Source organism: Gopherus evgoodei, chromosome 3, assembly GCF_007399415.2.
Source record: "Gopherus evgoodei ecotype Sinaloan lineage chromosome 3, rGopEvg1_v1.p, whole genome shotgun sequence".
Classification (NCBI taxonomy): domain Eukaryota; kingdom Metazoa; phylum Chordata; order Testudines; family Testudinidae; genus Gopherus; species Gopherus evgoodei.
The window spans coordinates 46,382,055-46,394,701 of NC_044324.1; the positions used below are offsets into that span (position 1 = coordinate 46,382,055).

Consider the following 12,647-nt stretch of genomic DNA (forward strand, 5'->3'; position numbering starts at 1 on the left):
TCTTGGTCTGAAATTGTTCTGGGCCAAAAGATATGGAGGGTTTTTCTGAGGCAGGTTGAATGGAATGAAGATAGTTTGGATATGTCACATTTTCTCATTACCCAGCACTTTGCACTATAAAGTAGTGTTGAAAGTACGCAGATCTGATAAATCTTGAGTTTGGTTTTGGTATTGTATTTTGATGATTTCCAGATTGTATTTAAACTCTTGAAGGTGTTCCTGGCTTTACTGATTTTGTTCCAGATGTCCTGGCTTGTTCCACCATCCTGACTGAAGATGCTGCCCAAGTATATGAATGTTTCTACATTGGTGTGAACATAATCCTATATCCATACTGGTGATGGTGAGGCAATATTAAAGGTTATGATATCTGTCTTATTGTGGTTGATTTTCAGTCCAATTTGCTGGCTGAATGAGTCGAGTTGTTTTTTCTTGTATATGGTCTGGGTATGTGATAGGAGAGCAACATCATCTACGAAGTCCAGGTCTTCAAGGGATGACAAGAGTGTCCATTTAATGCCTCTTGGCATGTCTTCTGTTGTACGCCACATTACTCAGATGATGGCAATGTTGAAGAGGATTGCAAACATGACACACTCCTGGTTTACTCAGTTTTAAGGTCAAAACAGGAGAGCACTGTGATCAACACTGCATGTAAAGTTGAAATAGAAGGTTTTGATGACACTGATTATACGGTGAGAAATTCCATATGCCCACAGAATGTGCCATAGGTTGGTCCTGTGAATGCTATCAAAAACCTTCTCAAAGTCTATGAAATGTATGTAGAGTTGGTGTTGCCATTCTAGGCGTTGTTCTATTATGTTTCGTAGAGTGAAGATCTGGCCTGTGCATCCACGTCCTTTCCAAAAACCAGCTTGTTCTTTTCTGAGAATGCTATCAACTGCCTCTGATATATGCTGAACTATGATCTTACACAATACTTTGCTTGGCAAAGATAAAAGTGTGATACCACACCAGTTATTACAAACACTGAGAGTTCCTTTCTTGGTATCTTCACTATAAGTCCATTGGTCCACTCATCTGATAATACAGTACCATAAGTAAACTTAGTAGTAACATTTATGATCACGTAATAATGTAAAAGTTGTACAACGATAGAAGGTATTAACAACACTTAAAAGTGCCACATAGTCATCTGCACATAAACTGCACAAAAGCTTGCCTTTACAGTAATCTCAGAAGAAAGAAGAATGGAATCTGGAAATCCTTGTTAATATCAAAGCTTCTAAAAAACTGCAAAAAACTAAAGACACCTAGAAAAAAGCAAAGATGGGGGGGGGAAGTAAAACCCCTTACACTTTTTTTCTTTTTGGATCAAATTCACCATTTTGGAAACATTCTATTTATATCAATAATACACCAGGAGTGCATATAGTGGTTTCTATGGCATGTAAAGATATGGACCGTGCAATAAAACTTACAATTAAATATTTCCATCAGGTCTGTCTTTATTTTGTAATTATTTCTTCCTTCTAAAGATATTGTATCTAATCAATTAACTGGCTATCCTAAAATATCTGCACATCATAACCAGACGTATTTTATTCCTTCTAAAGTAATTTAGGTGGGTAAAGATCAGTCAGTGTCATACAACATGTGAAATCTATATTTTTCAGTTCTCCACTTCAAAATCCTTTAGTTGCATCTGTCTAGAAAGATTCACAAACATATGAATTTTTTCCAAATATATTTTTTTTAAAAATGAGGTTTTGCCCAAAAAAAAACAAAAGAAAGAAATCACATTACTATCGCTTTTCCCAAGAACCTTTCCCTCTTTTAGACATACACAGTAAAACACTTTGCTCCTAATTGGACATAGCTTTTCACCTCATAAGAATGACTCATATTTTCTTCCAAAAGGCACCGACAATGAACCCTACAGTTCATGCACTGTCTTATTCCAGAAAGTGTTCAGATATGCTCACGCTGAGCACTGTATTAATATCTAGATAGCTAGTCAGAGATAGCTCTTTCCTTCTTTTATGCCAAAGTTTTCCTCTGTATGTGATATTCCATCATTTCCAGGAAAGACAACCTTTTCCATATCAAATTTTAACACCATCCATTTCAAGTTTTGAAATATTATATTTCACTGTCAATTTAAGAACATTCTCCTCCTCTTCCCACTTACTGTACTTATCCATGAGAAAATTCTTTATGCAATCTCATATAATCAACTTCATGTTTAACACATCTTCACTCTGATATTTATGTGCTGGTATTAAAATGCACATTTGTGCTGGACCAGTGTGGACTCTGATATTAGTGTCTCTCATATGTAATCATTTTTATTTGGAATGTGTGTGTGTTTGTATTAATTTGTTGATTTGGCCTTGAGCTCTGGCTATCAAGAGCTCTAGCAATCTGAATAATAAGTACAATACATTTGGTAGGTCATGAATGGAAAATTAGTACATAGGAGAGAGGCCATGGAGAACATGAAACACTAGTGATATGTTTTCCCCCTCTTTGTGAAGGTTGTTGAGGATGGTGTAGGCTTCAGATAGATATATGTAAAAGGAAGTCCTTTTGTTTATACCATGAGTCTTAATTTATTAGAGTACTGGATGAGCACCTATAATTATATTTTAAACATCTGAGGTCAAAACAGTAAGCTTGTTATTCTGAACAGGAAATGGACTGCTGCATGTGGTACCGAGGAACTTCTTTCTGACACCCTCACTGAACTCTCAGTTGAGTTAGTCACAGTAATCCAATTTGGAAGTTACAAACAGAACAATCACAGTTGCTAGGCTGTCATCTGAGAGAAGTCTCCTAGTCAGTTGAAGGAGGAAGACATGTATTTCTTGTTGCTATTGATATTTGAGTGTTTAAGAGCAGTAATGAGTCAGTAAGACCTAGACATTTCTCACTATCTTGCTAATCAGAATTTGGTGAAATTAATGACATTGGATTTTTCCACTCTTCCTACTTGCAAACTTGATGAATGGAGTGCAACTAGAAACAGCTCTTTTCAGTCCAGATCCTCTCTTGAGACATCTGGGGCTATGTCTACACTACAATTAAAATCCATATCTGGCCTGTGCCAGCTGACTCAGGGTAATGGGGTTCAGGCTGAGAGGCTGTTTAGCTGTGGTAAATATTCAGAGTTAGGCTGGAGCCTGAGGTCTGGGACCCTGCTGCCAAGCAGGATCCCAGAGCGTAGGCCCCAGTCTAAGCCAGAACAGCTACACTGCAATTAGACAGCCCATTGAGCCCAAGTCAGCTGGCAGGGACCAGACAAAAATGTCTAGTTACAGTTTAGACATATCCTGAGTGACTGCACTAAGGTAGCAAATGGGTTGCATGGAATGTAAGAGAAAGCACTACTGACACTCTATAGGATGTGTGCATGCATGCATATGTGTGTGTGGCGGGGTGGCTGGGTGTGTGTGAGTGGATGTGGGGAACAGTATAAATGGGGCTATGCTGTTATCAGTGGAAAGGAGGACATCTTGAGTTGAGATCAGCAACCAAACTGAAACCTGGAATATGGCTCCAGAAAGGAAATTCTAGGAAGGGTAAGGAATTGAATAAACTATCAGAAAGTGAAGGAAGTTAATATTGTAGTCAATGAGGTGTAAGTGAGGGCACATTTTTTCCTGGGAAACTTAGGTGTAAGCGCATCACACTCACCCCTGTGGTGCCTCCTGCTGGTCGTCCTTGGAATTAGCTCAATTTCCAGCCCGGAGCACCTTCTGCAGGCTGGTGATCTGCCTGCTACTTGGCCTCTGTGTCCCTCCCGGAGCCAGTGCCCTGTTATCTGGGGCACTGCCCCCTGGCAGTAACCCCTCAGTCTTAGGGTTTCCTCTCCCCAGGGAACCCCCCACCCACTATCTCCACCTCCCCTCAGTATATGGCTACTGCCAGATATCATCTAGCCACCACGCCCTGGAGCAGACTGCAGTATCAGCCTACTCATCACCGGCAAGGTTGGGTTTGGCGCTGCTGCCTTTGCCTACCCCTGGGCTGCCCTCTGCAGCCCCCACTACCTATTTGCCTTCTGCTAAGCCTCAGCCTGTGGCTTTCCAGGCTGGAGCTCCCCAGCTCCTCTGCCTTTCCCCAGTCCAGCTTCTAGCTCCCTGCAGCCAGGTACCCTGCTTCTAGCTCCCTGCAGCCAGGCCCATCTCCCTCTACAAACAGAGAGAGACTGTTGAGCTCCTGGCTCCCAGTCTCTTATATAGGGCCAGCTGAGGCCTCACTGAGGCATGGCCCAGCTGCGGCTACTTCCTCAATCAGCCTAGCTGCTTTTTCCCCTACCACAGCCCTCTCCCAGGGCTGTCTTTAAACCCCTGAGGGAAGGAGTTGGTGACCACCCTGCTACATTAGGATATTTGTCTAAAGGAAATAAAATAAATAAAAATTCCTCCAAAATATCATCCCTTAGTCCTTAATCAGCTATGCAAGGCAGGGGACTTTTAAAAAAAAAACAAAAACATAAAACAGATGAGGCACAAGACACAAAATAATTATTTCCATCCTTGCCCAATGTATATTTTAATAGCCATTAAAAGATAACCTTTTTTAGAAGCAGCAGACAGAACTGGGAGGTGGAGCCAACTCCAGTAGCCTCTTGTGTATACCTACGGGGCCTTTCCTGAGGAGGGGGTGAACAGGGAGGTGCAGGGCACAGGCGCCATTCACCCTTATTAGGCTCCTTCAGCTCAAGCTTAACTGCTATAATTCTGCTAGGACAGGGCAGGCAACCTATGGCACTCATGCCGAAGGCAGCACACGAGCTGATTTTCAGTGGCACTCACACTGCCCGGGTCCTGGCCACCAGTCCAGGGGGCTCTGCATTTTAATTTAATTTTAAATTAAGCTTCTTAAACATTTTTAAAACTTTATTTACTTTACATACAACAATAGTTTAGTTATATATTATAGACTTATAGAAGGAAACCTTCTACAAACATTAAAATAAATTACTGGCACGCGAAACCTTAAATTAGAGTGAGTAAATGAAGCCTCGGCACACCACTTCTGAAAGGTTGCTGACCCCTGTGCTAGGGCCTCACCAAGCAGTGGTTACCACAGCAGTGCACTTATAAAGTGACTACTGGGAGTGGTAAATTGCCCTACATTGAATTTTTCCGCCGACATGCACAGGCAGAAATTGTGGAAAAAAAACATCGCTTGCCTCATAACCTAAGTCGTGCAGAACGCAATGCCATCCACAGCCTCAGAAACCACCCAGACATTATCATCAAAGAGGTTGATAAAGGAGGTGCTGTTGTCATCATGGACAGGTCTGACTACCACAAGGAGGCTGCCAGACAACTCTCCAACACCAAATTCTACAGGCCACTTCCCTCAGATCCCACTGAGGAATACACTAAGAAACTGCAACATCTACTCAGGACACTCCCTACACTAACACCGGAAAAAATCAACATACCCTTAGAGCCCCGACCAGGGTTATTCTATCCACTACCCAAGATCCACAAACCCGGAAATCCTGGATGCCCCATCATCTCGGGCATTGGCACTCTCACTGAAGGACTGTCTGGATATGTGGACTCTCTACTCAGACCCTATGCCACCAGCACTCCCAGCTATCTCCGTGACACCACTGATTTCCTGAGGAAACTACAATGCATTAGTGACCTTCCAGAAAACACCATCCTAGCCACCATGGACGTAGAGGCTCTCTACACAAACATCTCACACACAGATGGAATACAAGTTGTCAGGAACAGTATCCCTGATGATGCCACAGCACAACTGGCTGCTGAACTCTGTGCCTTCATCCTCACACACAACTATTTCAAATTTGATGACGATATATATCTCCAGATCAGTGGCACCACTATGGGCACCCGCATGGCCCCACAATATGCCAATATTTTTATGGCCGACCTGGAACAATGCTTCCTCAGCTCTCGTCCACTCACTCCCCTTCTCTACCTACGCTACATGGATGACATCTTCATCATCCGGACCCATGGGAAGGAGTCTCTGGAAAAATTCCACCACGATTTCAACAGCTTCCACTCCACCATCAACCTCAGCCTGGACCAATCTACATGGGAGGTCCACTTCCTAGACACCACAGTGCAAATAAGTGATGGTCAGATTAATACCAACCTATATCGAAAACCTACCAACTGCTATGCCTACCTTCATGCCTCCAGCTTCCATCACGGGCACATCACACGATCCATTGTCTACAGCCAAGCATTGAGGTACAACCGCATCTGCTCTAACACCTCAGACAGAGACCAACACCTACAAAATCTCCACCAAGCATTCTCAAAACTACAATGCCCGCACGAGGAAATAAGGAAACAGATCAACAGAGCCAGACGTGTACCCAGAAGCCTCCTACTGCAAGACAAACCCAAGAAAGAAACCAACAGGACTCCACTGGCCATCACATACGGTCCCCAGCTAAAACCCCTCCAACGCATCATCAGGGATCTACAACCCATCCTGGACAACAATCCCACACTTTCACAGGCCTTGGGTGGCAGGCCAGTTCTCGCCCACAGACAACCTGCCAACCTGAAACATATTCTCACCAGTAACTGCACACCGCACCATAGGAACTCTAGCTCAGGAACCAATCCATGCAACAAACCTCGATGCCATCTCTGCCCACATATCTATACCAGCGACATCATCACAGGACCTAACCAGATCAGTCACACCATCACCGGTTCATTCACCTGCACCTCCACCAATGTAATATACACTATCATATGCCAGCAATTCCCCTCTGCTATGTACATCAGCCAAACTGGACAGTCGCTACGGAAAAGGATAAATGGACACAAATCAGATATTAGGAATGGCAATATAGAAAAATCTGTAGGAGAACACTTCAACCTTCCCGGCCACACTATAGCAGACCTTAAGGTGGCCATCCTGCAGCAAAAAAACTTCAGGACCAGACTTCAAAGAGAAACTGCTGAGCTTCAGTTCATCTGCAAATTTGACACCATCAGCTCAGGATTAAACAAAGATTGTGAATGGCTTACCAATTACAAAACCAGTTTCTCCTCCCTTGGTTTTCACACCTCAACTGCTAGAACAGGGCCTCATCCTCCCTGATTGAACTTACCTCGTTATCTCTAGTCTGCTTCTTGCTTACATATATATACCTGCCCCTGGAAATTTCTACTACATGCATCTGACGAAGTGGTTATTCACCCACGAAAGCTCATGCTCCAAAATGTCTGTTAGTCTATAAGGTGCCACAGGATTCTTTGTTGCTTATTCAGGCACTGTTAACCATGCCAAGATTTGAGTCTCACACACTACATTCTTGGAACCTTCTGGCATTGCGTTTTGCTACTGCAGAGAGTGAGTTGTGAAATTTAAATCAAGTCATAAGTTGTCCTTAAATCTGTATATATTTATCAACAAAATAAAAAAAATGCAAAATGTATTTTATAGCTTGTGGAGATTTTTGGTTACTCTGTGACTCACATTGCTGGGCTGACTAGCTGTCACAGCACAAGGGCTTTTCAGTAGTACAGAAATCACAGTATGATATCACTATTTCTCAAATTAATTTACTTGCTTCAAGTAGTAGCTCATCTTATTACTCTTCTCAGAGCTATATTTCCAACTAGGCTGTCAATTTCATTATTATTAACACCTGGGATACACAAATTCTTGTTCATATTGAGCATGTCTGAATGTTCATACAGAAGATTTACCTGAGATCAGTCTGCCTTTCTCTATCATTCTTTCACCTTGCAGTTCTCTGCATGATAACTGGTAGAACTGGCAGGTCAGATTTCTGATTAAAATATTTATATTTTTGTCTAGTTTGTACTCTAAAGAAAACTACTAGGGATGGTCCTCTTTTTGTATCGCCTATAAACAGAGAAGATATCTTAGAGAAAGGAAACTGCCCTTCCCTAAGGTCACCAATGACAGTTGTGCCTGGATAGGTTCTCTCAGCCTCATTAGTATTAAATCCTTGATTAAATATAATCCTGGTAACTGAAAGTATTGACATTTTGGGGGAAGTGATTTTTTTTTTAATCTTGTGTGCAGGATACTTCTATCATTTAGAGATTTTATATCTCCCAATATGATGTGTGGGACGTCTGGATTTCCACTTTCTCATGCTCTTTGTATGTAATTTTTACTTTTATACTGAAGCTGAACATGATTTTTAGTAAGGAAAATGTAGCTATTAGAGGTACCCCTGAATGTTTGTATCCATCGATATTCTGTAAGAAAGAACCCTAATTGGATCAGCAACTCATATCTTGTAATAATCATCAATGTCATTTTCTGTGCTGTTGACATACAATAATTCAAAATGGATGGGATATTAGTATGGAGTGTACAGCCAAAATAACTAGTTTGTACACTTATCCATACGCAGGGAGTTTAGACTTGACATAGCTGAAGGTTTCTAACCATCAGAGGAGTGACGTTCTGGAACAGCCTTCCAAGGGGAGCAATAGGAGCAAAAGACATATCTGAGTTCAAGACTAAGCTTGATAAATTTATGGAGGAGATGGTATGATGGGATAGCCTAATTTTGGCAATTAATTTATCTTTGACTATTAGCAGTAAATATGCCCAATGTCCTGTGATGGGAAGTTAGATGGGGTGGGATCTGAGTTACTAAAGAGAATTCTTTCCTGTTTGCTGGCTGATGAGTCTTGCCCACATGCTCAAGGTTTAGCTGATCGCCATATTGGGGGTTGGGAAGGAATTTTCCTCCAGGGCAGATTGGCAGAGGCCCTGGGGGTTTTTCGCCTTCCTTTGCAGTATGGGGCATGGGTCACTTGCTGGAGGATTCTCTGCACCTTGAAGTCTTTAAAACATGATGTGAGGACTTAAGTAGCTCAGACATAGGTTAGGGGGTTGTTGCGAGAGTGGGTGGGTGAGATTCTATAGCCTGCATTGTGCAGGAGGTCAGACTAGAAGATCATAATGGCCCCTTCTGACCTTAAAGTCTATGGTCTATGACTGACTGAAGAGTCTAATCTTCAGCCCCAAGCTTCAGTAGGCAATGGATATGTACAGGTTCTCCCACACGATGTTTACCAGTAGGTAAGTGGTTCTACACTGTTTGCTGGCCCATTGGCTATCCCCAAAAAGGGAACTACAGCAGCTCTGCTCCACAGTAGACAGAGAGATGGATTGTCATGGTGTAGCACTAACCCCTCTTCAATGCTACTCACTGCCTTCCTCAGACATACAGTTAAAGGGTCTCTTTCAATATGAGTCTTTTAGGGACAGATTTTCAATCCTGAGTGCAACAGGTGCCCCCTAAAACATGCATGTACCCAGTGCTCCCACAAAGCCCAGCATTTGTGCATGGAAGTTATAAAAATTACCTACATTGTTACAAATTTGTGTGTCTGATTATTTAACTTAAACATACAAATGCAATTTTTAAGTGAACCTGTTGTGTCCATGATGGCCCTAAAGGACTTTCTTTTATTGAAAACTTCAATTTAGGATGATTACAATTATTTTATGATTAGAGCATTCTCCTTATTCCTAGTTGCCTACTTTTTATTTTATTATTATTTATTTTCTTGCCATGCCTGTACTGTGCATTTTTAAGAGTGAAGTTCACCTTAGTGCCCTCTATGCTGGGATAAATTCCATCCTTGGTGCAGGGCTTAATTGGTACATAGGGTCTTGTTTAGGTTATTTGGACTGGGAGATTGTCAGTGTAATGCTTTAATTGTGTATTTTATTACACTGATTCATATATTTATTCAGCATTGTTGATGGCTGCCATTTGCATCTAGGCAGGTTTAGTCATACCATATGGTGATGAATTACAGTTCTGGAAAAAGATTCTAGTTGGCTTATATTTGTTTACCCCATGTTATTAAAATTAAGTGATGCAGTCATTTTCTCATATAATTTTTTTTCTCCACAAAGGAATGTTAAAGGCAATGTTTATAATCAGGACATGCTACTGTAAAAAATTCTTCTAAAACTGAGCATTTATCAGATAAAATTTTAACTACCATTCCCCAAGAACTTTATAAGATTAAGATTATCTGAAAATAGAATCAAAGACAATTGTCCATATGCTGCCATTCAATATTTGCTGAAAGACTTAAAAATACCATAATGCTGATGTAATGATCCATAAATACACTTAATTCTGAGTTACAGTGAACTTCATTTTCAAAAAAGACTATCATACGCATAACACCAGAAACCTATTTAAGTATAGATACATATATATATTTACCTGCTTGGTCTTTAAATATTTTTGATATGACGACAGGTACTTTGTGCTCAGCACCACCCTGTAAAAGATGTGTATAAATAATGAAATCTCAACTGAGACCACCATGCACTAAACATATTGAAGTTTAGAAGAGAAATGAAAACAAAACATTATCCATACCTTTATACTTAAGCCCAAGCCACCAACTGGTTGTCTATGAAGTGTAACAGCTCTGTGCTTTAAAAAAGGGTAGAAAAAATAAATTTAGGTGAAAATACAATGCCTGGACGTGCATTTAAAATGTATGCTACCTAATCAATTTTATATACCTATTATATTAATTTTGAAAATTTGCCCTTATATCAGAGGATGACGTTCACTTCATCCAGAGGGCTGATGCAAGACTATGAACAAGACATAGGTCCATGTAATAACTTAACATAGAGCTTCATTTATAGAGAGAGCTTTGAACAGAACTTTGTACTGGTGTGATTTGATTATTTTTCCTATATCTAAGGTGACATTTTTTCAGTTCAGAAAGAAATCAGCTTACATACTTTTTTGGTTTTGTTTATACAAATGTTCTGAAAAGGAAAAAAATAAAGAACTTTGTTTTAGATTAATGTTGTCATAGTTGGTTTTATTTCTTTTTGTGCTTTTACTTATTCCTTTTACTTCCATTTTGCAGTTACATGCACCTATTTTTCAAATCAATATATTCAAAATTGAAATGACTCACCTGTAGTACACACTAAAGATTTTTTGGATCAAACTGCTTCTTACGGTTATTTTCTCTGATTTTTTTTTAAAGTGTGCTGAAAGGAGCACATGTGAAAATCGTTATGAAAATTTACTACAGTAATCTCTCTCATGTTCAATAGTACACTGCATTTTGACATTTCATACATGCTCACATCTTGGTACCTGACATCATAATAGGATATCACTATCTTTACTTTATTTCTTGATAGTAAATATAAAGTAGTACTTTTTTTTTAAGTCTGGTAACAGTCTGTTGCCAACCTTTTCCACAGTGCCAGGCCTTATTACTGGGTGATTCCTGGACAATTAAAAGGTTAAATTTCTCATTCTACATATCAGAACATTTGTATTCTTATTCTCAGATTTATATTTGTCTCCTGTCTATTCAATGATTTGCCAGCACAGATGCACAAGTGTAATCTTTGGTCTTCCAACAATTAAGTCCAAACTCTCATTACATTTGAAAAGTTAGTTTTACCTTCCCTCTAGTACTCAGCTTAACATATTGACAATGGTATTGACAGAAGGGAAAAAGCAATTTAATACATTTCATTCTGATATTACACTGACAAAGCCAAAGCATGTTTTAGGGCATTTCAAGGCATCAGCCATTCTATTCCATTGAATATCATATAATAGACTATTTTAAAAAAATGAAAAATGCTAGATAATGTCATATGGTACTTCTTTACTAATATCAAATGGGTATATGACAGTTATTTCTTATGGTTTCAAAATTAGCAACTGTATGCTGACATGGGCTCAAACCAAAATCTCATATCAAATTGTTTCAGATTTGGTGAAGTCTGGATACAGTTCCAAACCTTGCTGCTGGCCTTCATCTCCATAATGGGCTGAACCAAATCTCTGGATCCAAACTCTGCCAAACTTTGAAGAAAGTTCAGATCCAAATCTGAACTTTGGAGCCGAGATGTATTTCTACCTCTACTCTCATTTGTGCCTTGAATCCTCAGAAAATTGCTGGATAAAGCATGGGAACTGGCTCTTTTCTGTGGGTTTTATGACTGGTTGAGACAGTTGGTACTAACACACGAGGTAAGTGAAAGTTTCTTGCACAGTAGAGTCCTAGTAAGAAAATGGCTGAAGCTTAAGCAGGTCTGAGTGGGGAGGAAGGTGAATGCAGACCCAGAGAAGGGGGCACAGGGTGAGTTTAATTATAAGATAGAAACGAAGAAGATTAGAGCTGTGTTAGGGGGTCCATTCTGTTGAGAAGGGTTTGAATACTTTGTGAGTGGTAGGAAAGAGAGAACAATGTCTGTGTGTTAATCTTCAGTTGACCCACTAATGGGTAGGATGTGTGATCAAAACTTAATTGAATTGTTCCACAACTACATTCTTTGTACTTTGATTATATGCTAACAGTTGTTTGACAAATGTACAATGAGGGACCTGTTCTTTCCTTTGGGAAATAGATTTCTTGTATTGGTGGGCAATGAGCCAAGTGAATGTATTAACTAGTACAGTCAACGTGATGCATACAGGTGGATATTGCCCAGTGTTTCCTCTTCCCCGCTCTCCCCACCAGACACAGATGCTCCAAACTTCCTGTCTTACTGCTCCCTTCATTACTTCCCCCCCCCCTCATTTCCAGTGTCATAGCTCCTTAAAGATACCATGACACTTACCCTAAGAGTAGAAGTTTGTCCTGAAGTTCCTGGCCAGTCTCCCCTCCCTCCAT

General features: G+C 40.4%; 1 protein-coding gene across 1 annotated transcript in view; it reads right to left on the reverse strand.

Moving 5' to 3' along the window:
* Positions 1 to 12,647, reverse strand: part of SNTG2 (syntrophin gamma 2) — a 522,138-nt gene that overhangs the window by 242,336 nt on the left and 267,155 nt on the right. Inside the window, exons 3-4 of the mRNA XM_030555522.1 lie at positions 10,367 to 10,423; positions 10,208 to 10,265 (exon numbers count right to left, since the gene is read on the reverse strand). Coding sequence (XP_030411382.1) covers positions 10,208 to 10,265; positions 10,367 to 10,423 — 115 coding nt within the window. The remainder of the gene's footprint in view (positions 1 to 10,207; positions 10,266 to 10,366; positions 10,424 to 12,647) is intronic.